This window comes from Gopherus evgoodei, chromosome 19, assembly GCF_007399415.2.
Source record: "Gopherus evgoodei ecotype Sinaloan lineage chromosome 19, rGopEvg1_v1.p, whole genome shotgun sequence".
NCBI classification, from domain to species: Eukaryota; Metazoa; Chordata; order Testudines; family Testudinidae; genus Gopherus; species Gopherus evgoodei.
In genome coordinates, this window is record NC_044340.1 from 16353732 (window position 1) to 16381690 (window position 27959).

Consider the following 27959-nt stretch of genomic DNA (forward strand, 5'->3'; position numbering starts at 1 on the left):
CCCCCCCAACATTTTCTACTCTGGCTCGGATAATATGCATCTCACGCAAAGCACCAGCTTTGTCCAGCCGTCAGTTTTCATTGCTATTATCGTATCTGACCAACCTCTCTTGGCTTTTGAAATATTTATGCTAAATTTTAATGTGGCCAGTGCTTGAATAGGAGAGCAGAAAAGGAAAAACCCTGTAGTTGCAGTTGGTGATTGGGGTGGAGTAGGAAGTACTGTCCTCTCTGAAACACTACTCAACGAGCCTCCTACCGGAGCGATAGATGGCACCTTGGTGCAAGAGGTGCCATCTTTTGGATGTGCCATTAAAAAATAAGGCCCAGCAATGCCTGGTCATGAAAAATCCTGTGGCTCGTTTTGCTGAAGTATGGAGTATTAGCCCTAAAATCACAGTCAAATAACAAAATAAGGAAGACGATGACACTCAGATGCTGCAGTAATGTATATGGTATAAAACCTGAATCCACTAGAATTGATGTGAACTGAAAATGATAAGACACACCTATAACAAAAATCTCACTAGAAAGAAATGAAAAGGATCTGACAGAGGCTAAGATATTTTAGAGATAGTGTTGGGTCATTTGGTGAGTAAAATTCTTGGGGTGCTCAGCACTTCCTTGTGTTTAACTGGGTGTCAGCTCCCTGACAGCACCAGCCTCTTGCCTACCCGAACAGTCTCCTGTGGGTTATGCCAACCCTTTACCTTTCCCTCCATGTTAACAGTAAGTGTACCTCAGTCTCCAAGCTCCTTTGAAGTGTCATACCCAGCCTTTTCTATACTGAGCTCTCAAAGAATTACCAGCTCAGCTGTTCTGAAATGAACAGTATACACACCAGGATGATATCTTTGTAGAACACACAGTACTCGGATATATTTGTAGTGAAAACAAGAATACGTTTATTAACAAAACAGACATGCAGAGATTCAAGTGAGTAGTGAGTAACATTAGTGGTGGAAAAAATGGTTAAATATCAAACAAATCAATACACATTTTCTAGAGACAAGCTAACCTCCTGTGTAAAGCAATCTCATCTCTCACAAAGCCTTTTGCAGAGTTTCGAGCCAAGTCTGGTTATGATGAATTTTCACTGGTTTTTCATGAATGTAAATGTGCCATCTGTTTACTTCCTGGGTGCAAGATAACAGGGTGCTTTCCTTGTACCCCCAGGTATAGTGCTGTAAACCTGTTGAAGTGCACCCCCTGATAATGCTATTTTCCCTCTGCTGTTCTTCTCTTCCTGTTGAATCTCATCCTTCATCTGTGTTTTGTACCTGCTGCTGATTGTGAACTGGACAATACTCAGTGTACATTTTAGCAGATAAAAGGATAAATATCTCTGGGTGGATAGAAAACCAGTTTTCACCTCTGCTGATTAGCACCTTGGTACAAACTGTAAGAACATATTTCCAGTAATATATAAGTCCTTCCATAGTAGCAGTGCATACATTTTATGATGATATTCATAACCAGTGTTGCACCAGCTTTCCTCTAACACCTTACCTGACATTTGTTGGTATACCTGAATCAGGATTTTCTTGTAACCTCCTTACCAGTTGACACTGAGAGGTTTGTGGGTCACATTTATCCAAGGGATTTTAATTATTCAGAGCTTTGCTAGCCAGATTCTAAATGCTATAACTCTTCTGAACTCCGATGGATTTGGAAACTGAATAGGTCTGGCAAATTTCATCAGCACTAAATTCACTTAAACTATAAAGAAAAATAAAAAATTGTTATGTTAAACGATACGTTGTTTAAGTAGATACTGGGTAAGGAGAAGGTGCACAGAGCTAACACTGTCACAAGGACTGCATAATTAGTTAACAGGATTGTCTAACACGTTTTAAAAAATACTTAAGACTCTAAAATCTGTTGCAAGACAAATTATATGAGATGTTTAAATATTTGTACTTCATGCTTGTTCAAAAAAAATAATCAGGGCTGCATCCCCCAGTGGCCTTTTTTTGGTCAAAATCAGCAGAATTTTAATTATAATTTCTGCTACAGAAGCTGTAATGTGATCTCTGGTCATGCATCTGATTTGGGAGGGGCCGATGGTGATTGGCAAAATATCCAGTCACTTGCAGTAATTCAACAAAATAGCTTGTAAATGCTGATGCTTCCTTCAAGGAAGGCATGCTGGTAGTTATAACATTTTTTCTTTGAACCCATTAAGAAACTCCTTGTCTGTACACTCTAGAGCAATTGGAAATTATTTTACCTATAGTGTGAAAATATCCAACAGCTGCAATGAAGAGTTTTTTTAATATACTTTGTAGAAGCACAATAATTATTTTGGTCACCTCATTATTCATGAAACAAGCAATCTTCCAAAACAGGATTTCCTTTTGTGCGTCAAAAAGTGTTTCAAAGAGCAGATGTTCTAATGGAACTTCAGGGAAGTGAAGCTTTGGATGGCATGTGTCCAATTTCAGAAATAGACCCCCAAGCTACTGGCAACTTATACTGTCTGCTTTTCTAGATATTTAGAGTAGTTTAAGAGAATTTGAAGTGGTTAGATGCTTATGCTGCCTTAATGACATACCTTGCTTTAAGAATTTTGAAGAATCTTAAAAATTAAAAGGATTTAAGGAGCTTTCTTCTAAAAACCCAGTAAATTAAATGTTTTAAAAATGTGTTAATGTAATAATTAAAGCCATAAAATTGCTTATGAGAATGTAGGTAGGTAGGTAGATGTTTGAATGTTTGCTAGATCAGGGCCTTATTAACCAAGGGTCAGGAATGACAAACGATACAGTTCCTAGAAGAGCATTAATGCTGCTGCGTTTCACAACTTGTGTAATTTTATGACATGACATAACTATACAGGAGGCAGCAGAGGCAACTACACAAGGCAGCAGAGATAATGTAGTGGGAACCCTAACTTCTGCATTTCCTGACTGCTGGTGATGTGGAGTATAAAACTTGCAAGTTTTACTAAAAGGCCTTTTTTAAATTTTAATATTTATTGGTTTTTTTTGGATAATCGTTTCATTGAAAAGTTTCTCCAGCTGGGCCTAAAAGAATAAGCCTGAGTTTTAATTTTCTTTATTAAAATGTGTCAATTCTCAATTTAAAAAACAACAACACAACTTTGTATCTCAGTGCCATTCAGACAATAGTGCTCTGGAGTTTTCCTACATTTTATTTTTTGTAGTTCTCTGTCCCTGTCTGCACCTGGAAACCATCTTAGGCATGGAGCATTTGAACCTCAGCTGAAGAGTCAGTGGGTCTGGAAACAGATGCACACGAACTTCCCAGTCAGGAAATAACAGACAGTGAGGAAAATGCAGACTCAGCATTTATCCCGTTAAAGTCAGTGTTTGACTCAAAATCCATACATATTTACTTTCTGTACTGCTAGGCCCAAAGCAGATGCTTAACAGTGCCCAGACTACAGAGTCCTTAACACCTCTGATGGGAGATTCTGTCCATAGCTTTCAGGGGTTGTGGGCAGAGGCTCTCTGTCCCTAGTTTGTGCAGCCTGAGGGGATGTTGCTCTAGCTCCTGGAGGTATGGGCACACTTCCCCTTGTCCCAGCTCTTTCAGCAGCAACCATGCAAATCCTTGAGTCTGCAGTAGAAATGTAGCATTTTGTGTTGGCATAATTAGAGCCGTATCCCCCCTCTGGCAGACTTGTGGGGGAGAGGACTGGTGTAGGAGGTGAGTGTAGGGTGTTTGGGGAGAAGAGGGTGTTTTGAGAAGGCTGTGGCTTGGAGTTGAGATATGAGAGAGTCTGGGTTGCACAGAGGAGGTGAGGGGGTATAGAGGACTGAGGGGTGCAGGGGGCAGGGTTGGAGTATGTGGGGAGGAGGCATGCTGTGTAGAGGACGTTGGGGGGAGTATGGAGTGTGAATACTGGGCTGAGGGTTGGGGGCAAGGTGGGGTGTATAGTGTGTTGGGGCAGGGTGGAGGTTGCAGGGGTGTAAAGGGGTGGGGTGTGTAGAGAAGCTGGGGGTGCAGGACCGAGGGCTGCGCAGCGAAGCCGGGCTAGCCCTGCCTCCTTGTCCTCAGGGGTTGGGGGCGGGCCAGGCCCGCCCCCCTTGGCCGGTCCATGGCCGGGCAGGCGGGGCCGGCTCCGCCCTCTCCCTCCCTCCAGCCCAGCCCGGTCCCCGAGCGACCACTCGGCTCAAGCTGGAGATGCGGCTCCTGGAGCCCGGCGCCCGCGGCCATGGGACTGGGGCAGGCGCTGGCGGCCGCGGCCATGTGCGCCGCGGTGCTGGGCTGCGCGGGAGCGTCCCGGCTGCTGAGCGGTGAGCGGGGCCGGGCGGGGCAAGGAGCCCTCGGGCTGGGTGAGGGGGGAGCGGGGAGCCCCGGGGTACGGGTGAGAGGGGAGCAGGGAGCCCCAGAGGAGAGGTACCGGGGAGGGGGTGTAGGGAGCCCCGGGGTATGGGTGAGAGGGGAGCAGGGAGCCCCAGAGGAGAGGTACCGGGGAGGGGGTGCAGGCAGCCCCGGGGTACGGGTGAGAGGGGTGCAGGAAGCCCCAGAGGAGAGGTACCGGGGAGGGCGTGCAGGGAGCACCGGGGTACGGGTGAGAGGGGAGCAGGGAGCCCCAGAGGAGAGGTACCGGGGAGGGGGTGTAGGGAGCCCCGGGGTATGGGTGAGAGGGGAGCAGGGAGCCCCAGAGGAGAGGTACCGGGGAGGGGGTGCAGGCAGCCCCGGGGTACGGGTGAGAGGGGTGCAGGAAGCCCCAGAGGAGAGGTACCGGGGAGGGCGTGCAGGGAGCACCGGGGTACGGGTGAGAGGGGAGCAGGGAGCCCCAGAGGAGAGGTACCGGGGAGGGGGTGTAGGGAGCCCCAGAGGAGAGGTACCGGGGAGGGGGTGCAGGGAGCCCCGGAGGAGAGGTACCGGGGAGGGGGTGTAGGGAGCCCCAGAGGAGAGGTACCGGGGAGGGGGTGCAGGGAGCCCCAGAGGAGAGGTACTGGGGAGGGGGTGTAGGGAGCACCGGGATATGGGTGAGAGGGGAGCAGGGAGCCCCAGAGGAGAGGTACCGGGGAGGGGGTGCAGGGAGCCCCAGAGGAGAGGTACCGGGGAGGGGGTGCAGGGAGCCCCGGGATACGGGCGAGAGGGGAGCAGGGAGCCCCAGAGGAGAGGTACCGGGGAGGGGGAGCAGGGAGCCCCGGGGTACGGGTGAGAGGGGAGCAGGGAGCCCCAGAGGAGAGGTACCGGGGAGGGGGTGCAGGGATCCCCGGGGTACGGGTGAGAGGGGTGCAGGGAGCCCCAGAGGAGAGGTACCGGGGAGGGGGAGCAGGGAGCCCCGGGGTACGGGTGCGAGGGGTGCAGGGAGCCCCAGAGGAGAGGTACCGGGGAGGGGGAGCAGGGAGCCCCGGGGTACGGGTGAGAGGGGTGCAGGGAGCCCCAGAGGAGAGGTACCGGGGAGGGGGAGCAGGGAGCCCCGGGGTACGGGTGAGAGGGGAGCAGGGAGCCCCAGAGGAGAGGTACCGGGGAGGGGGTGCAGGGAGCCCCGGGGTACAGGTGAGAGGGGTGCAGGGAGCCCCAGAGGAGAGGTACCGGGGAGGGGGTGCAGGGAGCCCCGGGGTACGGGTGAGAGGGGTGCAGGGAGCCCCAGAGGAGAGGTACCGGGGAGGGGGTGCAGGGAGCCCCGGGGTACAGGTGAGAGGGGAGCAGGGAGCCCCAGAGGAGAGGTACCGGGGAGGGGGAGCAGGGAGCCCTGGGGTACGGGTGAGAGGGGAGCAGGGAGCCCCAGAGGAGAGGTACCGGGGAGGGGGAGCAGGGAGCCCCGGGGTACGGGTGAGAGGGGAGCAGGGAGCCCCGGGGTACGGGTGAGAGGGGAGCAGGGAGCCCCAGAGGAGAGGTACCGGGGAGGGGGTGCAGGGAGCCCCAGAGGAGAGGTACCGGGGAGGGGGAGCAGGGAGCCCCGGGGTACGGGTGCGAGGGGTGCAGGGAGCCCCAGAGGAGAGGTACCGGGGAGGGGGAGCAGGGAGCCCCGGGGTACGGGTGAGAGGGGTGCAGGGAGCCCCAGAGGAGAGGTACCGGGGAGGGGGAGCAGGGAGCCCCGGGGTACGGGTGAGAGGGGTGCAGGGAGCCCCAGAGGAGAGGTACCGGGGAGGGTGTGCAGGGAGCCCCAGGGTACGGGTGAGAGGGGAGCAGAGAGCCCCAGAGGAGAGGTACCGGGGAGGGGGAGCAGGGAGCCCCAGAGGAGAGGTACTGGGGAGGGGGAGCAGGGAGCCCCGGGGTACGGGTGAGAGGGGAGCAGGGAGCCCCGGGATACGGGTGAGAGGGGAGCAGGGAGCCCCAGAGGAGAGGTACCGGGGAGGGGGAGCAGGGAGCCCCAGGGTACGGGTGAGAGGGGTGCAGGGAGCCCCAGAGGAGAGGTACCGGGGAGGGGGTGTAGGGAGCCCCGGGGTATGGGTGAGAGGGGAGCAGGGAGCCCCAGAGGAGAGGTACCGGGGAGGGGGTGGAGGGAGCCCCGGGATACGGGTGAGAGGGGAGCAGGGAGCCCCAGAGGAGAGGTACCGGGGAGGGGGTGTAGGGAGCCCCAGAGGAGAGGTACCGGGGAGGGGGTGTAGGGAGCCCCGGGATACGGGTGAGAGGGGAGCAGGGAGCCCCAGAGGAGAGGTACCGGGGAGGGGGAGCAGGGAGCCCCAGAGGAGAGGTACCGGGGAGGGGGTGCAGGCAGCCCCGGGGTACGGGTGAGAGGGGAGCAGGGAGCCCCAGAGGAGAGGTACCGGGGAGGGGGTGCAGGGAGCCCCAGGGTACGGGTGAGAGGGGTGCAGGGAGCCCCAGAGGAGAGGTACCGGGGAGGGGGAGCAGGGAGCCCCAGGGTATGGGTGAGAGGGGTGCAGGGAGCCCCAGAGGAGAGGTACCGGGGAGGGGGTGCAGGCAGCCCCGGGGTACGGGTGAGAGGGGTGCAGGGAGCCCCAGAGGAGAGGTACCGGGGAGGGTGTGCAGGGAGCCCCGGGGTACGGGTGAGAGGGGAGCAGGGAGCCCCAGAGGAGAGGTACCGGGGAGCAGGGAGCCCCAGAGGAGAGGTACCGGGGAGGGGGTGCAGGGAGCCCCGGGGTACGGGTGAGAGGGGTGCAGGGAGCCCCAGAGGAGAGGTACCGGGGAGGGCGTGCAGGGAGCCCCGGGGTACGGGTGAGAGGGGAGCAGGGAGCCCCAGAGGAGAGGTACTGGGGAGGGGGTGCAGGGAGCCCCAGAGGAGAGGTACCGAGGAGCCCCGGTACTGGGATTTTTCCAAGGAAAGTTAGCCAGTTCCGAGTCTAGGGCAGTGAGCGTGGCCGGGGCTCGCTTCCCACCGGGTGCGGGGCTGAGAGCCCAAATGTTGCCCATTGCCCTGCAGGTCTGGGGCTGAGCGGTCCAGGGCTCTGTGCCCTCGCTGCTGCAACAGCGGCACGGCTGGGGCGGGAGAGCATAGAGCCAGCGATTTTCCTCGTTTAAGCCAAGTGGGAAGGGAAATGCCTTTGGCTGCTTTGCAGCTAACATCCAGAGCACGGTGTGGTCCCTGCGAGGTTCTCTGCTCCAGAGGTACAGCCAGCCTGGGTCTGGGACTAGACAGTGATTCCTGCCCCTGGGCACTGTTACCCGCAGTCATTATCCTCAGTTATTAGGGTGTTCCCCCCTCCAGTCTCCTGGGTATCTTGCTGTTCCTCCTCTCCCTGGAGGATTTTAAATGCAGCAGACCCACTCTCCCCAGTTATGTTTGTTGTCCCCAGATTAATTTTTTAAAGACAGTGGTTTTTCTTATTTCTATGTTGCAAATTCCCCTTTTGGGATAGAACATAATACTTAGTCCTGCCATGAGTGCAGGGGACTGGACTAGAGGACCTCTTGAGGTCCCTTCCAGTCCTGTGATTCTATGACAGGAAGATGGATAATTTTCAGACTTTCCAGAATGTGTAAGCAATGAAAATAGCATGTTATCTTGGGATGGGACCTAGTAAATTTTTGGTCTTTATTGATATGTGTCTATATTGCATTATATGTGTGTACAGGAATTGCCATACTAGATCAAAGCTGATGTTTTAGAGAAAAGTGCAAGAAACCCCAGAGTGGATGGGTATAGAATGACATATAGGGAGCTTGTGAGGGGAAATGAAGGGATGCTGCAGGAATCCCTGATATGTGCAGTGAGCTCAGTGTACCAAAGCTGAGAGATGTCTGATCTCCTCCTGTATGCAGCCTGGAAATAGGGACAGAACACAGCTGCTGGTGTGGAGACTGGCCTAGTAGCAGTCCCATGAGATGCATGCTTTGGCCCTGTGCCTATTGAAGTCAGTAGGCTTTGCTGTGAAAAGGTGGGGAATTTTTATCACCTTTGTGAATAAGTTTTTGGGGAGTGGGGGGACAGAAAAACAGAGTCTTGTTCCACATTGGCTAGAACTATGCATGCAGTTGTTTCCTGTTGCCTAATCAATAACATACCCTACGGTGATATCACTATTTGGACAGTTACTTGCAGTGGCGCCTGGAAAGTGAGCAACTACATTAAATTTTTCCTTAGCTAAAAGAAAAGGCAAGTTTCGTTGATAAGACACAGATGTACTGCCGGTTTGTGAAAATACTTGCTTGGCATATCGAAAAGGAACCTTGGAGTTCATAACTGAAGCTCTCCCTCTGCAGCTCCTTTTTGCTTTTACCACACTCCACAGCAGCGGACCTGGTCCTCAGGGCTGGTAGAGTATTGCTTCTTTTTCACCAGCGCTGCCTGTCTGTAAAACTATTAACAGAAAATTCAGAGTTTACCTAAAGACACATTTCAAATGATGTTTTTACTGCATCTCTTGTTTTAATTTCTTTGACAAATTTTAGCAGTCACTGTAATTCCAAATATGCAAGTGAGTGGATTTAAATCTCCAAAACAGAACAGATTTAAATTCCTGTTGCACCAGTGGCCTTGGAAAAAGGTGTAGAAACACAAAAGGATAAGTATATACCACCACACGTTTTTTAATAGCGTTGATTTACAATGCAGAAGTTTTGAACATTCTGTCCTTAAATCATACTTATTTATGACTACATAATAGCTGTTAAGTGTTTTTTTCTCCTGTAGATTTACAAGTTGCTAAACTAAATGTATGTTGCATATTTGTTCTTACATGATAAATATTTATTTTCAAAGCTATTTGTATGAACAATTTAAATATTGGGAATGTTTGGTTATAAAACATTCCAGTCCATATTTTTTATAGTAAGTGTGTCTATTCTTTGATCTTCACTTACTTTGTTTTGTGCTCAAAATAAGCCAGGCTGTTACATGCATATGAGAGAGCTTGGCTCATGACTGAAAACAGTCATTGTTTACTTCTTTAGAAGTCTGGAACATTATGCTTTGGAAAGCATATCCTGATTAACTGCAGTAAGTTCCATGAAGCTATTATGCACCTCCCAAGTGGTAAATAATTTTTATTTCTGGACCTGTAAGTACATCTCTGGATCTGAGTGAGTTTCTAGCCAGTTAAATTATTACAAAAGAGCATGGTTGTATCCTAGTGCAGCATCTCTCTCTCTTACAATGTTGGACATATCCGTTGGTTCTCTGGCACAACATTCTAGTGTGGGAATCTTCTCCCCCTCTGCAAGGAATTGCTGAGGTTTCTTCATTGCAGAGAACTCTTGGTGGGGCTCTGGATCCCAGGGACTGAGAAAATAGTGCTGCAGAGGTCAGTCTGAACTAGAAAAGGTAGACAGTGCTCAATAATTCCTCAGTCATATAAAAGTTGGTATTTATTTCTTTTGCCTATTTGGAGTTGTTTGTATAAACTGCCACACAATGCAAAATTCAACAAGTATTAACGATATTTGCTTACTCTTTGTACTAGTCATCAGCAGCTAATGCATGCAGTATCTGTAACTGGCTTATTTCTGTTTCTGTAGGACAGACAGTTTGCCGGGGTGGAACTCAGCGACCGTGCTACAAAATCATTTATTTTCATGATGCTTTGCGCAGAATCAGCTTTGAAGAAGCACACCAGGCATGCAGAATAGATGGTGGACATTTAGTCAGTATTGAATCAGAATCAGAACAGAGACTGATTGAAAAATTGATTGAGAGTCTCTTGGCTTCAGATGGAGATTTTTGGATAGGACTTAGGAGAAAAGAGGAAGACGTGGACAATAGCACAGAATGTCAGGGCCTGTATTCATGGTCTGATGGCAGTACATCCAAATTTCGGTAGGTACCTGAATATAAAAATGTTAGAAATCTATAGTCTTAAAGTCCTGGCTAAAATGTATACAATAGAGGGTAAACTGATGTTTTAAAATGAAATTCCCTAAACTTCAGGACTCCTTTTTTCCTCCTCAATGATAGGACTTACTCTCGTTGACTGCAGCAGGAATAACTCTTATCTTTTGAGGGAGGATAGAGCTTGAGAATTGCATTGCGTTTATCTTGAACAAAGGTAGTGAGACTCTTTGCACTACCTGATAGATCTCTTGTCTCATGGGAAGTGGAACCATCATGCTCACTGTAATTATTCCCTTATAAGATTATGGAGAGGAGATTTCCAAGGAGGATGAGTTTTGCAGGAGGTGGTTTTGATACATTAACATCTTCCAAACACGATTGAACCAAAAATGTGTGTAAGCTCAAGTCTTGCTTAGTCCTCTTTTGATTCTGATCTTAAGTCACAGTTTTCTAGGTGAACAGCAAATAATCTTAAATGAGAACTCATCCTTATGAACTTTGTGTTTGCCTGAGGTAGAAATAGAGTAACATATACTCCAAATGCTGCCAGATTAATGATAGTGTTTGCAACAACATGCCAACATTGCAATGAATTTGCTGGTTCTAGTTTTGCCAAGGGTGCAGTTCCTATTGAACCTTTAATTAAAATGATTTTAAAAAAATCAAAGCATGGATGCCATTCACTAATTATCCTGCACATATTGCAGCATTTACTGTGATTGAACCCATCTATTTCATTCAGTAGCCCAAGTGTAATTAAATGCTTTATGACAACACTTAAATATATGTGGCAATGTCTTAATTTGAGCTCTTGCTACTAAGAGTTATGCACTGAAATAATCTGTTTCTGTAAGAGCTATGCTTTGGAAGCCACAGTAAGGAAAAGGTATTGCTCTTCCTTCCGTACTTCTTATGGTGAGTTTGTTTACAGAGTGGAGGAAAAGCAGATGTTGATCTTTTCCAGCTAGCAGGGAGGAGTGCATTGTATAGCTCCTTTGAGATGGAAGAAGTGAGGTGAATAGTGGAGAAAGATACTCACAGTTTATGTTACACTGAAACCAGATGCTAGGAAAATCAACCATTACATGCAAACACCTGTGAGGAACTACTGGTCAAGGGACAGCATATAGGCCATAAGGTCTGGGCAGTGTTTGAGGGAGCTACTAAAGGGGCGAATTCTGTGCCATCTTCTGATCTGAATTTAGACCCTAAAAAGAAAACTATGTATCAGCACTTAGCATCAGGAAAATGCACTTTGAAATGTAGTCTGTTAAATGCTTTGAGAAGTAGGTTATCTGATGTGCTTACTTATTCTACAGTGAGTTACATATAACCTGTTACGGACGTGCTGGGAAAAATATTAGTTACTCGTGAAGTCGAAAAGTGTCGTCTGGTATAATGGAAAACTTGCTTAATATGACATTTCCTTTCTCTGGAATTATCCAAGACAAGCTGGTGACCTCTGCCCCATTGCTTGAGCTTTTGCTCCCCCCATGTCACAATGGCACAATTTAAAAGTGAAGTCTGAACCTCACTTCTGAATCTCTCAGCTTTTCTCAGTTTGACATGCATCCTTATCGCTTAGGGAAGGGAAAGCAAATCAGGATTTGAGATCACACTCTTTGGGACTCTCTGCAGATTGGTAGCTCAGATAAGAACCTATAACAAATCTCCAAGAAGTGGTTCTCTCTTTATGTTCTAAGGACAGTTAGGGTCGTGGAACACTAATAAAATGCTCAGCCATAAGTAATTCTGGATGAGATGCATCTGCTTTTAGTGCTGTTTGCTAGGACACAAGTTCAATAGCGTAATATTTTTCCCTGTGGTCCCTGGGAATGTTGGTTATGGAGGTATAGGGCCAGATTCCCTGCTGTTAAAAATGTGCATTGCTCAGTTGACTTCCATTGAGGGAGTCATGCCAGTTTGTACCAAAGGATCTGGCCAAAGATACTAATGAGTAATACTATTTTAAAAGAGGAAAAAAAATACATCCCATGTAAATTTACCATTTTTATTGGATCTGAGCTGTTTTCTTTACAAAGAGACTCACAATCCAAAGAGCAAAATCGCATGCAGTATAAATGTATATAAAAAGAATATCTTGTAATGATTACAAGATTTGTTGGACATTTATCTGATAGTTTCCCTTTTGAAATATTCTTGTATAGCTAGAATTATTTATATTCTAAGGGCCAGATTTCCAGACTCCAACCTAATTGGGAGCAGTTGGATGCTAGCACTCTTAGAAATCAGGCCGTGTATTCTTAAAAGTAATAGTCATCTGAGTCTGATTCCTAACATGTCTGTACAGTAATTGATATATGACAGAGTGCTAAATAGTAAGGGAATATTTCCTATATTCTTCTTAGAAAGGTCCGTGCATTTTCCAGTGTTAGTGTTTTGCTATTACTGGAAAAAGCATCACCTGTAAGGCAGCTCCTTTCATTTTAGTACACTTCAGCCTAGAGCAAAACAGATTTCCTTTAAGTATTTTTCATTATCTTATAAAATGGATTAATGGTTGCAGGCATTGGAGTTTGAGACCAGCGAACATTGGTCATTTTTAACCTGAAAATAAGTAAAGTAAGTCAGAGTTCACCTCTAAGGAGATGAAGGGGGTGAGGTACTCAACCCTCATTTAAATCCAATGGGAATTGGATACCTAATTTCCTTAAAGTCCTTTGACAGCCTGAATATGGAATTCCTTATCTTCCAGTCCTGTGAGTTTTCCGAATAGGAAATACTATTTGTAATGTGCACGAAAGACTTAGAAACTAGGTTGAGATCAAACTTCTTTTCATTTTGCTCTAAATGGGATTCAGACCACTTTTTTTACTACTTACATTTATTGTCAAGAGTTTCTCCACGAGACCCCCATCTTCTGAAAATTTAAACAAAAATGTGAAAATAAGCTACTGATAACTGAATTAGTGGGAGCACTATGTGCATCCAGCTGATGAGACGGTACAGGTTGAATCGTGTTCAGCATTAGTTCTGCTATCACTAATGTTTGGAATCCTGTGCTGTATTCCAGATCTGAGCTTCTGCAATATCAGGGGAAATGAATTGCCTGATGTGGTGGTTGGTTTATTTTTCTAGGAATTGGTATACAGATGAGCCTTCCTGCGGGAGAGAGATCTGCGTTGTGATGTACCACCAGCCCTCTGCCCCGGCAGGTGTTGGAGGTTCCTATATGTTTCAGTGGAATGATGACAGATGCAACATGAAAAATAACTTCATTTGCAAATATTCTCTTGGTAATGAGTTACTCTGTATCATGTAAAAATGATTGTACTCTAATCCACAGGGGATGTATTACTAGTCAGATGTCACACTGCTAGTCAAGTATCACACATCTGGCTAGTTAGAGGCAAACCATGTAGCACCTCTGCTGGGAAACAATTGGTAGAAGGCAGATATGCATTTAAATGGATAAAAGTCCTGTGGAGAGATGGGACACTTCCCAGATCCTCCAAAGTATTTAGGCTCCTAATTTCCACTGAAAACAGTGGAAGTTAGGAACCTAATACCTTTGAGGATCTGGGCTGCTGAACTGAATGTCCCTGGCTAGGTACTTTGCAGAATGTATGAACCGACTGGCTTGGAAGCTCTTGTTTTTAAAAGTCTTTTTAAAAAGTTCAGAATCTGAAATGGGCCCTAAAGGGGAGAGGGAGGATGCTGTTGTGAGGGCCAATGCCAGCTTCTCTCACTGTATTTATTTGACGTTGTCAAATGCATAAGGAAATTTAGTATGTGCCTCTTCCTTTTAGAAAAACCAACTGCTGCTTCAGAAGAGAACTCACAAGTGGGTGAGTTAAAGACAAGTGTTTGATTTGCTGATATGGTAATTTTTGGTAAAAATATTCCTAGGGGATCTTTACCCTTAGCTGAAGTAATTAAAATTGACCAAAGAAGTTGCCCCTCAGTTAGCATTCCTTTCTGTTTATCTCAAACCCAAGGTCCAGCAACTAGGTCTGACATGGTGTTGTTGCCCAATCTGGAGTCCACCGCTATGCTGCGGAGCTCTGAGCAAAAAAGAATGAGATCAAAACACTCAGTGTACCTGGCAGTGTCCTAAATCACTTATTTTTGTCTCGTTTTTAATTACTTTCTGGAGTTCATTCAATATTTAACCTGTATCTTCAATATTAACCAGTCACTTTTCCCCCCAGATGTTGTCACAGGGTCCTTGAAGCCAGCATTCCCCGAAGAACGCATTAAGGAAGATGCCAATGAAACCCTTAAAGAACCCAGAGGTACAGTGCATGTACAAGCAGCGAAGAATCCTGTGGCACCTTATAGACTAACAGACGTTTTGGAGCATGAGCTTTCGTGGGTGAATACCCACTTCCTCAGATGCATCTGAGGAAATGGGTATTCACCCACGAAAGCTCATGTTCCAAAACATCTGTTAGTCTATAAGGTGCCACAGGATTCTTTGCTGCTTTTACAGATCCAGCTAACACAGCTACCCCTCTGATACTTGAGTGCATGTACAGCAGCTAGCCATTACCCTCTGCAGTTATGCACACCTGCTTCCACTGGCCTCAGTGTGGTTGCAGATGCTCAGCACCTCTGAATATTGAGCCTCTTATGGTATGCCTACACAGCAAAAACATGCATAAACTAGCTGACTGGAGCTAGCTTGAATCCAGCTAGCGTGGGTAACAGTAGCAGTGCAGACAGCGCAGAGTGAGCTTCAGCGGAGGTCATACAAGCACCTCATGGACCCTGGGTATGTACTTGGCACTGAAGCCCATGCTGCACTGTCTTCACTGCTATTGTTACTTGCAGTGGCTGCGTTCAAGCCTTCACAGGTAGGCAAAGCTCTTGCTGTGTAGACAAATCTTGTTCTTGGTGTCTGTCTATGAATTTAGAAGCCTAAATGTGGGTACTCATGTTGGATACTTTTGCTCTGAATCTTTACAATTACAAAACTAAATTGGTTGTTTTGGCTATCAAATGATTTATGCCAAAGTTGTACCAACTAAGTTAGATATGAAAACACTACCTCAAATTAGTGGCCTTGCATTTCGATGGTGCACATTTGAAATGCCAAAGACATTAACTTGTTGTTACAACACTGACTTCTTTCCTTGTATAGATAAAGGGACTTGCATAGTCCCCATGCCTTTATCTGTGTGAGGAGAGAAATCTAATGAAGTTAGGGAGGAAGAAATGTACCACTCAGTCATTGAATAATTCCCACTCCAAAATCCTTATGATGGTTGTTTATAAGCATTTCAAAAGATAACACATCTCAGTAGCTTATTCCTTTATTACTTTCACATGAATAGATTGAGAAAATGTCAAATAAACATTAGGAAAGTGACTTTTTTTGGCATCGATTCTGCCATTTTTATATTTTGTCAGACAGCTCCTATTGAAATGCAGGTTATCCCACATCCTCATCCTGAGGGATTTATTATACTGGCCATGATTGGAGATTGGTCCTTCTAGTCCAGTATCCGCTAGTTTGATCTAGTCAGGGAATTCCTATATTCCACCATCCGTGGAAGATGGGAAAATTAGAGTTACTATATATAGACCCCCAAACTAGGAGACTCAAGAGCAGAGTTTGATCTGATCTGCCGAGCTAGAGGATTATTCTGTATTTGAAGTGTTGGCATTGAGAGTGGGGTAGCTGCTAATACATTACAAATAGGACTGAAGAAAACCTTCTATTATTATTATTTGGCAGTACTACCTTTCACAGGAATAATTTGTGCATGCAAAATAAATTTTAAAATGGATAAAAGTTGGAATTTCATATTTTTCTCCCCCAGAACCTGTTTTGAGTCTTGTCTACATCTTAATTCCCAGCATCCCTCTGCTCCTTCTCCTGATGGTCATTACAGCCATCTTCTGTTTTTGGCTTTTTGCAAAGAGGCAAGTGGCATGATTATACTAAGAGTGAACTTTTGTATCTCATCACGCTGAAGAATCCTTTAGCTCCGGGATTAATTAGTTTCAGAATTTTCAACTGAACCCCATAAAATGCACTAGAAAGAATTGGAGTATATATGTCCTGTCTAGTACATTTCTAAAAAGCAGTATGTGCATATTGAAGGAGACAGACTTTGTGTAGAGTAGGTTTTTTATTAAACCATGTTATGCTATTTTATTAATTGTGTGACATATACAATAATGGTAAAATAAGGTGATTGATTTGAAGTGTTAGATCTATTAAAGGGAAAAGAAGATGTAATGCAAAACTGACAGATTGGGAACTCCCCTCCAAAAGTACCAAATAGTGTTGGGTCAAGTTTTCTAACGTTTTGTCCTTCTAACCTTTTGTTTTCCCAGCTCTGCTTCTCACTTTCCCATACATGCAAACAGTCTGACCTTACCATCAGCATTGCTTACCTTTAAATCACGATTAGGACTGTGTTTAAATTAAAACATTTTTAGAAACTAGTTTCAGGACTCCAAAGAAGACTCCTGCTGTTTTCTCAGCTGCATTCTTGAATGAGATGAGAACAGGTACTCTAGTAATGAAGTAATAACTGGTGACACAAGAGGCCTACTGTATGTAATAGTATAATTTTTGCTGTAATTGTATTGACTCAGCCTTTGCCCTCCCAAGAGTTGATGCCAAGCTATTCTTTGTTTAGAAGTAGGGGTCTTTAGTTCACTACTTTGAATGTAGGGCCAAGCTGGTAGTGAATGAAAGTTAACATCTGCGTGTTTGTTGGCCTGTGTAAATGCCATCTTCCTAGTGGACAGGTGAGATGACAATAAAATTAGTTACTCATGTTGGCACTTTCAGCGGATGCTAAGGAGTGAATGAACCATGGAGACCAGAGCCCCGGAGATGATCCTTGCAAGTCAGGGTTGATGGAAGTTGTCAAGATGCAAGTGTGGGCAAAACATGCACTAGCACAGCCGATGGTGCAGCTGGAACTCTGACATTTCACCAGCAATAAAGTCAATTCACCCAAAAAGACCCTGTTTCAAATATCTGTCTACTGACACAGTGAAAAGATGTTGGCTTTGGAGCAAAAGCAGAAGGGAGGAGTAGAAGGAGAGTGCTTGCCAAACACTAACTGGGAGATTGTTCCAAGTGTGAGGACAGCATGATAGAAGGAGGAAAGTCGGGAGCGGGAAAGGGAGACAGAGGAGGGAGCAGTAGTTTGTTTGTATAGCTCCTATTATTCATGGCTCTTAAATGGCTCAATAAACATGAATGGAGCTGCTGTTATACCAGTCTGAGATGGTTTAAACGCTCTGGAGGAGGAATACATGGCACTCAGGCCAATTGCCAGGTCAGACCACTAGAGACTTCCTACATTTATTTATTTTGTTTGTTTGTAGGAATGAGAGGATGAATAATTACAGCACAAACACTTCAGCACCCTGGCCAGCACCCAGTTGCTGTAATACCTATGGGCACCATATGGGCTAATATGGGCAGCAGTCCTCCTGCCTGTTGGCAGGACAGGTGTGGATCCAGAATAGGATACCATTTATGAGGGCTGGAAGCTGATTGCTCAGAGATCTCGTTTTCTGTTGCTCCCTTTATTTGAAGTCAGGATTAGTATATCGCACAAGCGTAGTACAATAGTGAAATGGTATGGCATGACAATGCCAGTAATGTTGTTGCAGTCATGTGTCCAACTACGGATAATAATTAAAGTACATATTTCTGAATCCAGGCTATTAATGGCCATTTTCCAGAAATGTTGTCATTAGGCATCTTGTTAGAGAGATGCAATGTTGGACTGTGCTTATGAAAAAGAACAGACAGGAATTCAGTGTCTCCTCTTCCTCACTTAAGGAAACGAGAGCACATGGAGACGAGTCCAAAGGAGCAAGATGCCTGGATCTCCCCCCACAGGAAGAACAGTTCCAATCTGGAGATTTACAATGTAATTAAAAAACAAATGGAGGCAGATTTGGCTGGGACCAGGCCAGATATTAAGAATTCTTCCTTCCGCACCCCTTCCGGAGACCACACGTCTGACAACTTCTCCGGAGATTATGACAACGTGGCTGTGAATACTTCAGAGAGCGGTTTTGTGGCATTGACTAGTACTGAAAGTGGCTTTGTGACCAATGAGATCTATGAGCTGTGCAATGATCAGACAGGACAAAGCAAGGAGTCGGCCTGGGTGGAAAACGAAATATATGGATATTAAGGAAACTAGAAACACTTGGATGTGGGTGACATAGCATATAAAAACACAAGTAGTCCCCCACACATCATATTAACAGTGAATGCAAAAATGGTGTGTGTCGCAGTGCATAGTGGTTTCAGATCATCTCTGTGCTCATTCATTTTTTTAAAGGTTATCTTATTTTAAACAGTTAAACACAACAGATTGTATTTAGCTTGCCTTGCTTCAAACCGCTGTTCAATACTGGGAATGATCTGTCTTGGTCTTGGTCCTTTTTTTCTTTGGAACTACAATATTTCCTGAGCTCCAGACATGAAAATATTTCTACATCTTTGCAACTAAAAATCAGTCCAACTTCCAAATTCTTTCATTTTGTTGATGGACCTCATCCACATGGATGTTTTTAAGTCGTACGCCGGTCATCCTTGCTTTCTCCTAGCTGCACCGGAGAATGGTGACAGGTTGGTCATTTGTTTCCATCTCAAACCATGTTTTAGTTGCATGGATTCCCTCACCAGCTGGTTTGTAGTGTTGCCAGTCAGGCATTTCATTAGGGATTGGCAATGTAGCTCATAGTCCTTTCCCTCCTTCTTAGTCCCACTAGCGATGCAGTTTCTCAGAGATTTTAAATGATCTCATTTATTTATTTAATAATTTTTATTAAAAGAACCAAATAGACAAACGATTTCAGAAATCTCAGCAGTTGTGTTGGTGGTGTATGTCTGATTGTTTTGCCTCACTTATTCTCCTAGCAAGAGAATGACGAAGCAGTGACATAAGCAGCATCTTCTCAGTGTTGTGTAGGAGGGAAAGGGCCATTGCAAAGCATTTTTAAATAGCCTCAGAAGTTGCTGCAATCTGATGGGCTTCTGTGTTGGTTTTGCTATCCAGTTATGCTAATATGCCTCAGTGGCAAATTAAACACTGGTTACTTTATTACAGAGTAAATAGCCAGTTACTGACTGATGGATTGTAGATTTTTTTTCCCCCTCTCATGCTCGTGAGCTGTACTGTATGAAGATTGATAAAATATCTCTTCTCACTGCATAATGATGACATGTTGCTAATCTCAGCATGGATGGGATTACTAAAAAAGGTGAGTGAATGTTACAGGATTAAAAATATCATTTTGAAGTGTTGCAGGGACGTCAGCTACCCCAACTCTCGGTTAGAAGTAATGTCAGGATAGGGTAGTGCATAGATCATGGATTTGCCTCTGAGAGGGAATGATGTTGGCCTACTTTTTTTAAACTTTGTTTTTGAGATGCTTTTCATGAAACCACATTGGATGCTGCTTGTTTCCCTGCATTTTTTGAAGGGGGTTGGAAGAATTGTAGCTTCTGTACCTTAATTTGGGGCATTAAGATTTCCCAGTCTTTTTCCACACTGTGAATTTTAATACTTCCTCTCATCACATCTTAGTTAATGGATTTCTGAATTCCTCCAAGTCTGCTTTGTACCGGTTGTATTCCTTTTCCTTTCCCTTTCTATACTGATTATTAGTACAAAGTTTCCTTACTCTCACATCTTCAATCATATGCTGTCCTCATGGTGAAGTTGTTCCACCAACATCTCTCTTCTGGTTAGAATATCTACTGATTCTGAATTTGTCCTCTGCCTCCTACCTAGACATAATGAAGGATCTGTTGTCACAATTTTATGATCTTTGACTTTAATTTAGAGTGTAAACTTAACATTTAATATCCACAAGTAGCCATTTGATCCAACAGAATTTCATGTGATCAAGAAAAGAGAGGTGCAGCCATGACATAGGCACTTCCATTTTGAAGTTATTTGTACATATGGCATCTATTATTTTATTAGATGCTCTTATGCTTCGTGACACTGAGACAATCCAGTCTTTCCACCTCCATCTGTGTAATGGCATGTTTCTTGCTCCAGTATAGTCTGGCTCCATGACAGTGGCATCTTTTTGCATGATTTTCTTATGTCATTTGCTGTCCATCTCTTTTCTGTTTTCCACCAAGTGGTATCGAATCAAGGGCTTGTCTAGGAATACAGTTTTTTGACATCTGGACATGTCCAAACCACTTCAGCCTTCTTTCTCAAATCATTCTCTCTACAGTCTGCTGGTCAGTCCTTTGTAACACATCCATGTTGGTTACTTTATCCCCCTAGCGGACTCCAAAAATTCTTTGTGGGCATTTCTGATGCTGTGCATTAAGTTCTCTGTTATGAGTTTCTAGCATCTGCCAAGTTTTAGAAGCATATAACAATGTGGGTATCACAATGGGATTGCATTGCTTTTTCTTGGTTCTTGTGGGAATCTCCCTTTTTCCCCCCAGATGTTTGCCAGCCTCAAAAAGCTTCATTTGCCTTTCCGGTTCCTGCTTCCAACTCCTTATGGAACAGACCATCAGTACTGGTTGTGCTTCCAAGATGTAAAGACCCATTAATCATGCCATATTCTTCACTATCAATCATTTATGTATCATCATTGCTGACTTCTCTTTCAGTGGTAATGACTTCCATTTTCTTTTGGCTGATTCTTAATTCTGCTTTGGCAGCCTCATGTTTGACATTGGTAGTAGTCTTTTTCATAGCCTCTTCATTTGTGTCCAGCAACAATGTCATATGGAAAGTTGAGATGTTGCAAGTTTTTCTCTATTCCATACAATTCCTGTATTATGTCTTCCTTTTTTGCTTTTCACATGCGTAATCTACGCACCCCAGTGGTGGTATCAAACGAATCCATCTCTCCACTTCCTGTCCTTACACAGCATTTTGAACCTTCATATACAGCATCTTAGCCAGTCATACTATCTGGGAGGCTCATATTGTCACAAGATCTTCCATAGTGATTCTGAATGCAGTGAAAGCTTTGATGAAATGGATTAAGTTTAAGACTAAGCCATTTCTTAATCATTCATCTCAAAGTAAAGATGTGGTCTAAAGCCTTTGTGGTCTTTTTGGTCTAAAGCCTGTTTGCTTAGCATGCAGTTTTTCATCTGTGACCAGTTTGATTCCATTCAGTAGTACACTAGACATCACTCTTCTGTGTACTCAAAGCTGTGTTATTCCTCACAAGTTGTTGGTTTCCTGCTTTGGTAATTGACAGATCACATCTTACTTCCATTTCTCTGGGCAGAATTATTTCTCTTACATAGTTTTTAAAAGTTTATGTAATTCATGTAGTACCACTTCCTCCCCACTTGAAACATGTCAACAGTGATCTTATCTTGACCAGGAGTTTTGCAATTTTTAAGCTGCTTAATTGCTTCCTCTCTTTCTGCTTCTGAAATTTCTAGCAGAGAGATTTAATTCTTCACTTTCTTCTCCACATGCATTGATTGGAGTGATTCGCTGTGGTTGGTTGAGTATTTCATTAAAATGTTCTCGCCATCATTCCATTTGTTTTGCTTCCGTTGTTAACAATCTTCCATCTTTGGCTCTTGTGACCCATTGTGACTCTGGAACCAGGATGATCACTGCTTGCACACCTGAAATGGTTTCTAAGTGGTCTCTCACAGATGCTTCTCTCGTTTTTTTTGTCAAGCCATTCTCTTACCTTTCCACTACAATTTTCTTTACTTCTTGATCTTTCTCTACAGATCCCCATTGCAGCCTGTGTTCTTTTTGTCATGTCATCTGTCCTTGCCTCTTTTTTTGAAGCCTTTACTTTTTTCATTCAATTTTCACGAGTGGCTGTATCTGCTCTTCTTTCCTCCATTGATCCTCTTGGTCTAAGTGACGTTATGGCAGTTTCCCAGTATACATCTCTGAAGCAAGCCCATTGTTCCTGTTGATCATCATTCATTACTCACCATTCTTGGAATCTGTTGGAGAGCTGGATTTTCAAGTCTCTCCTAATTCCCAGTTCAGACAGTTTCTTCACATCAAATTCCATTTCTTTTCTTATTAGCGTGTCTTTTTAGCTTTATTCTGTTCTAGTGACAAGATAGTAGTTGCTTCCTCTATCAGCACTTGTTTTGTGTATCCAGCACCAATGTGTTTCAGTTGCTTCTCAGTAATTCAATCATTTGACTTCCATGTTAGTTTGTGTTTCCTGTAATGAGGGAAAAGTGAATCCCGGGTGCACAGGTTGTACATATTACACAGCTAAGTAAATCTTTCACCATTGTCCATCTGCCCCTCAGTGCTGTATTTGCACATGCTTGTATTCCAAGTTGTCATTACCCGCTTGGGCATTGGTATCACCCATAACCAGAATGACAACATAAGCATGGAGCTAGTTGAATACCTTTTGCAACTTACTGTAGAATGCATCTTTTACATGTTCATTGATAGGTGGTCAGTGATAGTTTCTCCCATCAGAGATTGAAGACTGGATTCTCATTTATACTGAAGCCCACTTACACAACCATGGCTGTATAAAGGAGCCTTAAAGTGGACATAAGTGCGTTTCTTGGCTGTAATGTAACTGAGAATCTGACCCAAGATCTCTTTCTAGTTATGCTAATGCTGCATATTGGTATATAACTAAATATGAACTCAGGTGAAACCAGAATTAGCCAGTCTGATACTGAAAGCTGAGAGCACGTGAGTGAGCTGAGACAATGCCTTTCACTAACGGGAACAAATTCACTGGTTGTTTGAATCCTGGATTGATGGGAAAGGTGTTTCCACACTCAGCTTCTTATCCTTCTCACTGTCTGTTTCTCTTTATTTGTAGCACATTTACTAAAGTTTCTAAGCAGCTAGGAGAAGTGCAGAGTACACCCAAGCGATGGAGATGCTATGAGGGAACCTGCCAAACGTCTACGCAAGTGACCCTCCGCTGGAGTTTGTATCTAAATTCCCCAAGAACCCACAAGTATTTAGATTGGAGCAACAGCGTGATTGTAAGGGATGTACCGACAGCTCTGTGGCTGAATTAAGTTCCTGCGTTAGCGACTAGTGAATGCATTAAGATTACAATTAATTTTTTGAACTGTTGATACATAAGTGTGAGGCTTTTGTTATCATGTGAAGCCTAAGACATGGGCTGTGAGATGAACTGAATCTGTCTTAGTTAACAACTGCCATGTTGTTAAAGCCTTTTGAAGCACAGTACGAGATTTAAGACAGCCCTCCGATCAAAGAATCGGGATTATATATTGGAAATGAAGGTAGGCGTCTTTCTTGCCCCTTCTCTCCAGCATTTTAGCCCATTTAGTCTCTCTTCTCCCTGAGAGAATGTCAGATATTGCCTTGAGCCACCTGAAATGAGTTTGAACACCACAAAGTCTTTCCTAGAAAAAACCAAAACCAAGATGGACAATGTGCAAACTGTGGATCTGCCAGTGGGCGAGTATTCTTTGAGAACTGGCTGCCTGTGACTTTGTACTTTAATACTGCCGAAAAGCCCCTTGTCATGCATCGAAAGGGCATTTGAGGGATTGTAATGAGGAAGCTATAAATCAAAAAGTGACCAAGGAAGTATTCTCGTTTCCTGTGTATCTGACAATTGACACAGTTAAATCTGACTTACTCCATAATGGCAATAAGCTAGTTTCAGTCCTGATGCAAGTTCTGCTACGCAAGTGTGAGCTGTGTGGCTCAAAGCTTGTCTCTCTCACCAGCAGATATTGTCCCAATAAAAGATATTACCTCACCCACCTTTGGTAAGCCAAGAGAGAGGCATTTTCCAAACACAAGCTAATGTATCCCAACGAAGCTTTACCATGCTAAACCATCCCATACAGCAAGCCTAGCTGTATCTGTTCTGGGATGCTGAGCAAGAGATGGCGGGGAGGAGTGGAATCAGAATCTGAACTCAGGAGAGAGCAGCACTGATGACTTGGGGTTTACTATTAACTTGATGATCATTAGAGCTTTCTAATGCCTGTGTTTTGCTTGTTTGTATACAGTCCTTTGAATTTTTGGATTATGGTAATCACGGCTTCGTGTGCTCCAGGGGAAGCTTGATATAAATATGTGGCAAGGTTTCTACACTGTTCAGTGCAGCAGACTGGAGTCTGGTGTCAGCTTCAGATAAGTGTAAAAATGGAGATTCATATTTAACTAGGTACAAAAATGAATACACTCATGGCAGGTTTCCCTTAGCTTTTGAATATTAGATGCCATTTATTTCGTGGTCTATATGATACAGAATGTGTGGTGGGGGTTTTGGTTTTTGTATTTGTTTTAAATGCCTGGCTAATCTTTTTGAGCTGACAGGGGGAAGCTGGAGGTTATTGCAGCTGCATAGGCATTTAGGAAGGTGTGGGAGGAAGCTTGCGTTTGTGAGATAAACGCGCTAACTGGATGCAAAAATGAGGCTCATCTGTGAAATATATTAATGTGGACTCTGAAATTTGCATCATTAACATACAAGTTTAACACCCCGTTGAAGTGAATTGAGGGACAGTTCACTCCTAAGCTTTTGCTTCAGGCTGTCTGCAAATTCAGGCAGATAACCTTGCATTGGTTTGCATTTGGTTAACATTTGGAAAGTTTTGGACACTTCCCTAAGAGCGTGAGACGTTCTTTTTTAAGTGTATGTTTGAGTTGTGGCTCACAATTTTGCAGCAAGGGGTGGATTTTGAGGTAAATTCTGTGGTTGTGGAAGGAGGTGGTGTGGTCTTGACAAATAGCAATGTGTCTTCTGAGACCTTCTTTACAGAATTCTTGTACCTGTTTCGTCCTGCCAATAACACTTCTGCTGTGAATATGTTCATTGGGTTGGATTCTGAAATGTATAGCAGCCTGCTGGGAACTATTATGTCCATTCTTTTCCAAGTTTATCCAGAGAGCTGACTGCACCAGTCTGGGATTAGACAGTTGTGATCTATCTGTTCCTGCATGCTCTGATATCCCGTCATGGAAGGTTAACATGCTTGTTTTTATGTTCTCATGTTGAATGTGTCCAGTTCCTGAGAGATCCCACAGCATTTTGTATTGTCTACACTTATACTACTTTCAGTCTGATTCTGGAGTTGCACGTATCATCTGACAGTGTACTGGGAGTGTTGAATAGCAGAGTGCAAGATACTTGGTGTCTATTTTAGAGGAGAGGAGGAATGGTCCAGTGTTTAAGACACTATCCTGGGACTTGAGACACCTGGGTTCAGTTCTGTACTCTGCCACAGTCTGACCTTGAGCATGTTACTCAGCTTCTGTCTCTCTCCATTCCCCATATGTATAATGGGGATAATAGCACTGCCCTACCTCACAGGGGTGTTGTGAGGATAAATACATTAAAGATTATGAGATGCTCAGAAACGATGGTAATGGGGGCCAGATAATTACTTAATATTTTAATTCTCTTGTCCACACAGACCTTTGGAACATCGTGGAAGCTTATTGAAGATAAGCTCTTACATAAGGATTCGGAAGAGTATTTGACTGAATATGTGGTTTGGTTGAGCAATTTTGCTGGTACAGGAAGCGATGCTGCTTATTTACTTGGCTCTTGTTCGTCCTTTTGAAAATTGAATTTAAAAAAATGGTAAATGCCATTAAAGCCAAGGCCTGCCATTCTATACTGGTGGTAATAATATCACCTAGCTCTCATACAGCACTTGCCATCCATAGATTTCAGTGTAAAGTCTGCATCAGTGTCCTGCTCTCTGCCAGAGGAGCTTTGCTTAATCAAGTTCCTGACTTCTAAACACAGAAAAATCTGGACTATAGAGCAGACAGGAAGTACCACTCACCATAATCCACAAAGTGCTGGCCAGTGGATGTAGTTACGCTCTAGTCTAAAATAGAGTTCCAGCCTGCCCTTTTCAGTGTCTCTTAGGTAAGAGCTATTTAATAGTCTGTACTTGCCAAGGGTTTCCCTGCAACTGTTGTTGATTTCTCAGAGGAGCTTTCCTAATTAAGAGTCTGCACCAGTGTCCCAGGGAGAGGCTTCCATTGGTCTGGTGAGATTCAGTAATTAAAAAAAAAACGTTTTTTATATGTGTACACCATGCTCTGCAGTAGATGCAATGTGCCAGTCAAATGCCAGTTTCCTGGCTTGGAAGAGCTTTATCTAAAGGCATATTGACTATAATACAGAACTGTACAAAACAAGTAGGATAGAGCAGCACAGAGGCCATTGTGTGATCACGAAAGCCAAAACACTTCCAAATAATTTCACATAATTGGGAAAACCACGCCTGCCTTAAACTCTGCTTCCCTTAAGAAGCCTCTAAGGAGCTTCTAGTCTTCAGGTAATTGATCCACCTGTTTTCTCTCCCAACTAGAAATCAGGCAGGGGAGGGAGAGTGACACCGTGAGTGAAACAAGTCAGGAAGAGAGGTAGATACGGGCATATACTGCTCCACGGGTGAGTCTCTCTGGCTATAAGAGGAAATCTAAATAATTCATTGGCTACATTCTGCAGCCAAACAAGACTGGCTGAAGCATCAGAAATGTCAGTAGCTACTGCCAGAGTTAATGCAACTTTTATTTTTTCTGTTGCACTTAAAAAAAAAAATCATGAGATTGAAGCAAAACCAGTTTGCAGAAGCCACCAGGAAGCAAAGATGCATCAAAGGCTTTGGCAGAAGGTGTTTATATGGGAGTGAAACAACAACAGAAGTGAGTGCAGGACGTTGCTGTGAGTTGAATCTGCCAATATAAACATTCAGGGAGCCAGTTCTGGAGCTGTATGCCACCCATCATATTCATTGCAAACATTAAAATATTTGTAAGTTGCTATAGCTGTTTCTGTCTCTTCATAAGTATTACAGGTTGGGTTGATAGAGACAGAGGGCCTGTCTTGGATACTTGGCAGTCTGGGAGAGTGGCTACCAAACAGGATTCGGTGGCCTGTCACTGACTTTAGTGGTGCAAGTTCAAGCCCCTGAGAGCTGTCCTTGCCAGAAAAGGGCCACTGCCTACCAAGGAAATGAGAACCTGCCAGCTGGTTACCAGTGGGGATGATGCTAGGCAATAGCTGCTGATTGGCACTAGAAAAGGGGTATCCACTGACTGGTGCTGGCTAACTTCCTGGGATTCATTACATTCATTAGTGCATTTTAGTAAGCAGCTGTGTATGGGTATTCATTTTTATCCTTCAAATCTTCTTGTTGTCTGTTTTTAGGCAGGCCATAAGCATCTTTGAGTCCGTGGAAAAACAAGAAACGAGAGCAAAAAGCTCAAGCGAAATATTCAGACTTACGTGTATAACCTCTTACATCCGTATTTTGGTAACTAAATGAGTGCCCCGCATCTGAAGCTCTGATTGAAGTCAGTGAAAGATTGCTATGCGTGTTCAGCACCTCTGAAGGTCAGGCCAGGTATTTAGGTGCTGAAATATGGTTGTAAATGGTTAATTTTAGTAAACTAATTTGGAAAAGTTTTGCCTATTAAAGTGCTCAAGGTTCACTTCTTTATCTGTAATGGGACTGAATAATACTTTATCTGTGTTCTTTCCTCATGTGGAAATCAAAATGTTGAATATAACGATGACAGTTACTGACAAGAACAAGTCTCCTTGAATTTGTCAACTCCTATCTAGCACTTCATCTGTGGAGGTCTTTCATGCCATTGTTGCATGAACAAATTAAATGTTTAAGTGCTGAAATACCCAGTGTTCCCTATTCCTTCAAGTTTGAGGCTGCTTTGAAACTGGAAAGGTGCTTGTATCAGAGATAAACATCATCAAGGAAACTTTTTAACAGATGTGATATACATGCACTCACCTCATAGATTCATAGACTCTAGGACTGAAAGGGTCCTCGAGAGGTCATCGAGTCCACTCTCCTGCCCTCATGGCAGGACCAAATACTG

General features: G+C 44.4%; 1 protein-coding gene across 4 annotated transcripts; it reads left to right on the forward strand.

Annotated features, from left to right (window-relative positions):
• Nucleotides 1–4179: 4179 nt before the first annotated feature.
• LAYN (layilin) lies at nt 4180–27922 on the forward strand. Of its 4 annotated transcripts, XM_030538456.1 has the most exons (9): nt 4180–4261; nt 9846–10143; nt 13258–13415; nt 13929–13967; nt 14331–14414; nt 15945–16047; nt 17936–18736; nt 19252–19371; nt 22930–27922. In XM_030538456.1, the coding sequence occupies exons 1-7, from the start codon at nt 4180–4182 to the stop codon at nt 18294–18296; spliced, it is 1125 nt and encodes a 374-aa protein (XP_030394316.1). In that variant the 3' UTR covers nt 18297–18736; nt 19252–19371; nt 22930–27922. The 4 variants fall into 4 exon arrangements, with proteins under 4 accessions (XP_030394316.1, XP_030394315.1, XP_030394317.1 ...); XM_030538455.1 differs by having other exon boundaries at nt 17936–19371; XM_030538457.1 differs by lacking the exon at nt 19252–19371.
• Nucleotides 27923–27959: the final 37 nt, after the last annotated feature.

Excerpts from the sequence above, each read along its gene's own strand:
- LAYN (XM_030538455.1), top strand. The coding sequence starts at position 4,180 with ATGGGACTGGGGCAGGCGCTGGCGGCCGCGGCCATGTGCGCCGCGGTG. Across the intron at positions 13,416-13,928 it reads CATTTGCAAATATTCTCTTG|AAAAACCAACTGCTGCTTCA; the intron begins GTAATGAGTTAC and ends TCTTCCTTTTAG. Across the intron at positions 13,968-14,330 it reads AGAAGAGAACTCACAAGTGG|ATGTTGTCACAGGGTCCTTG; the intron begins GTGAGTTAAAGA and ends TTTTCCCCCCAG.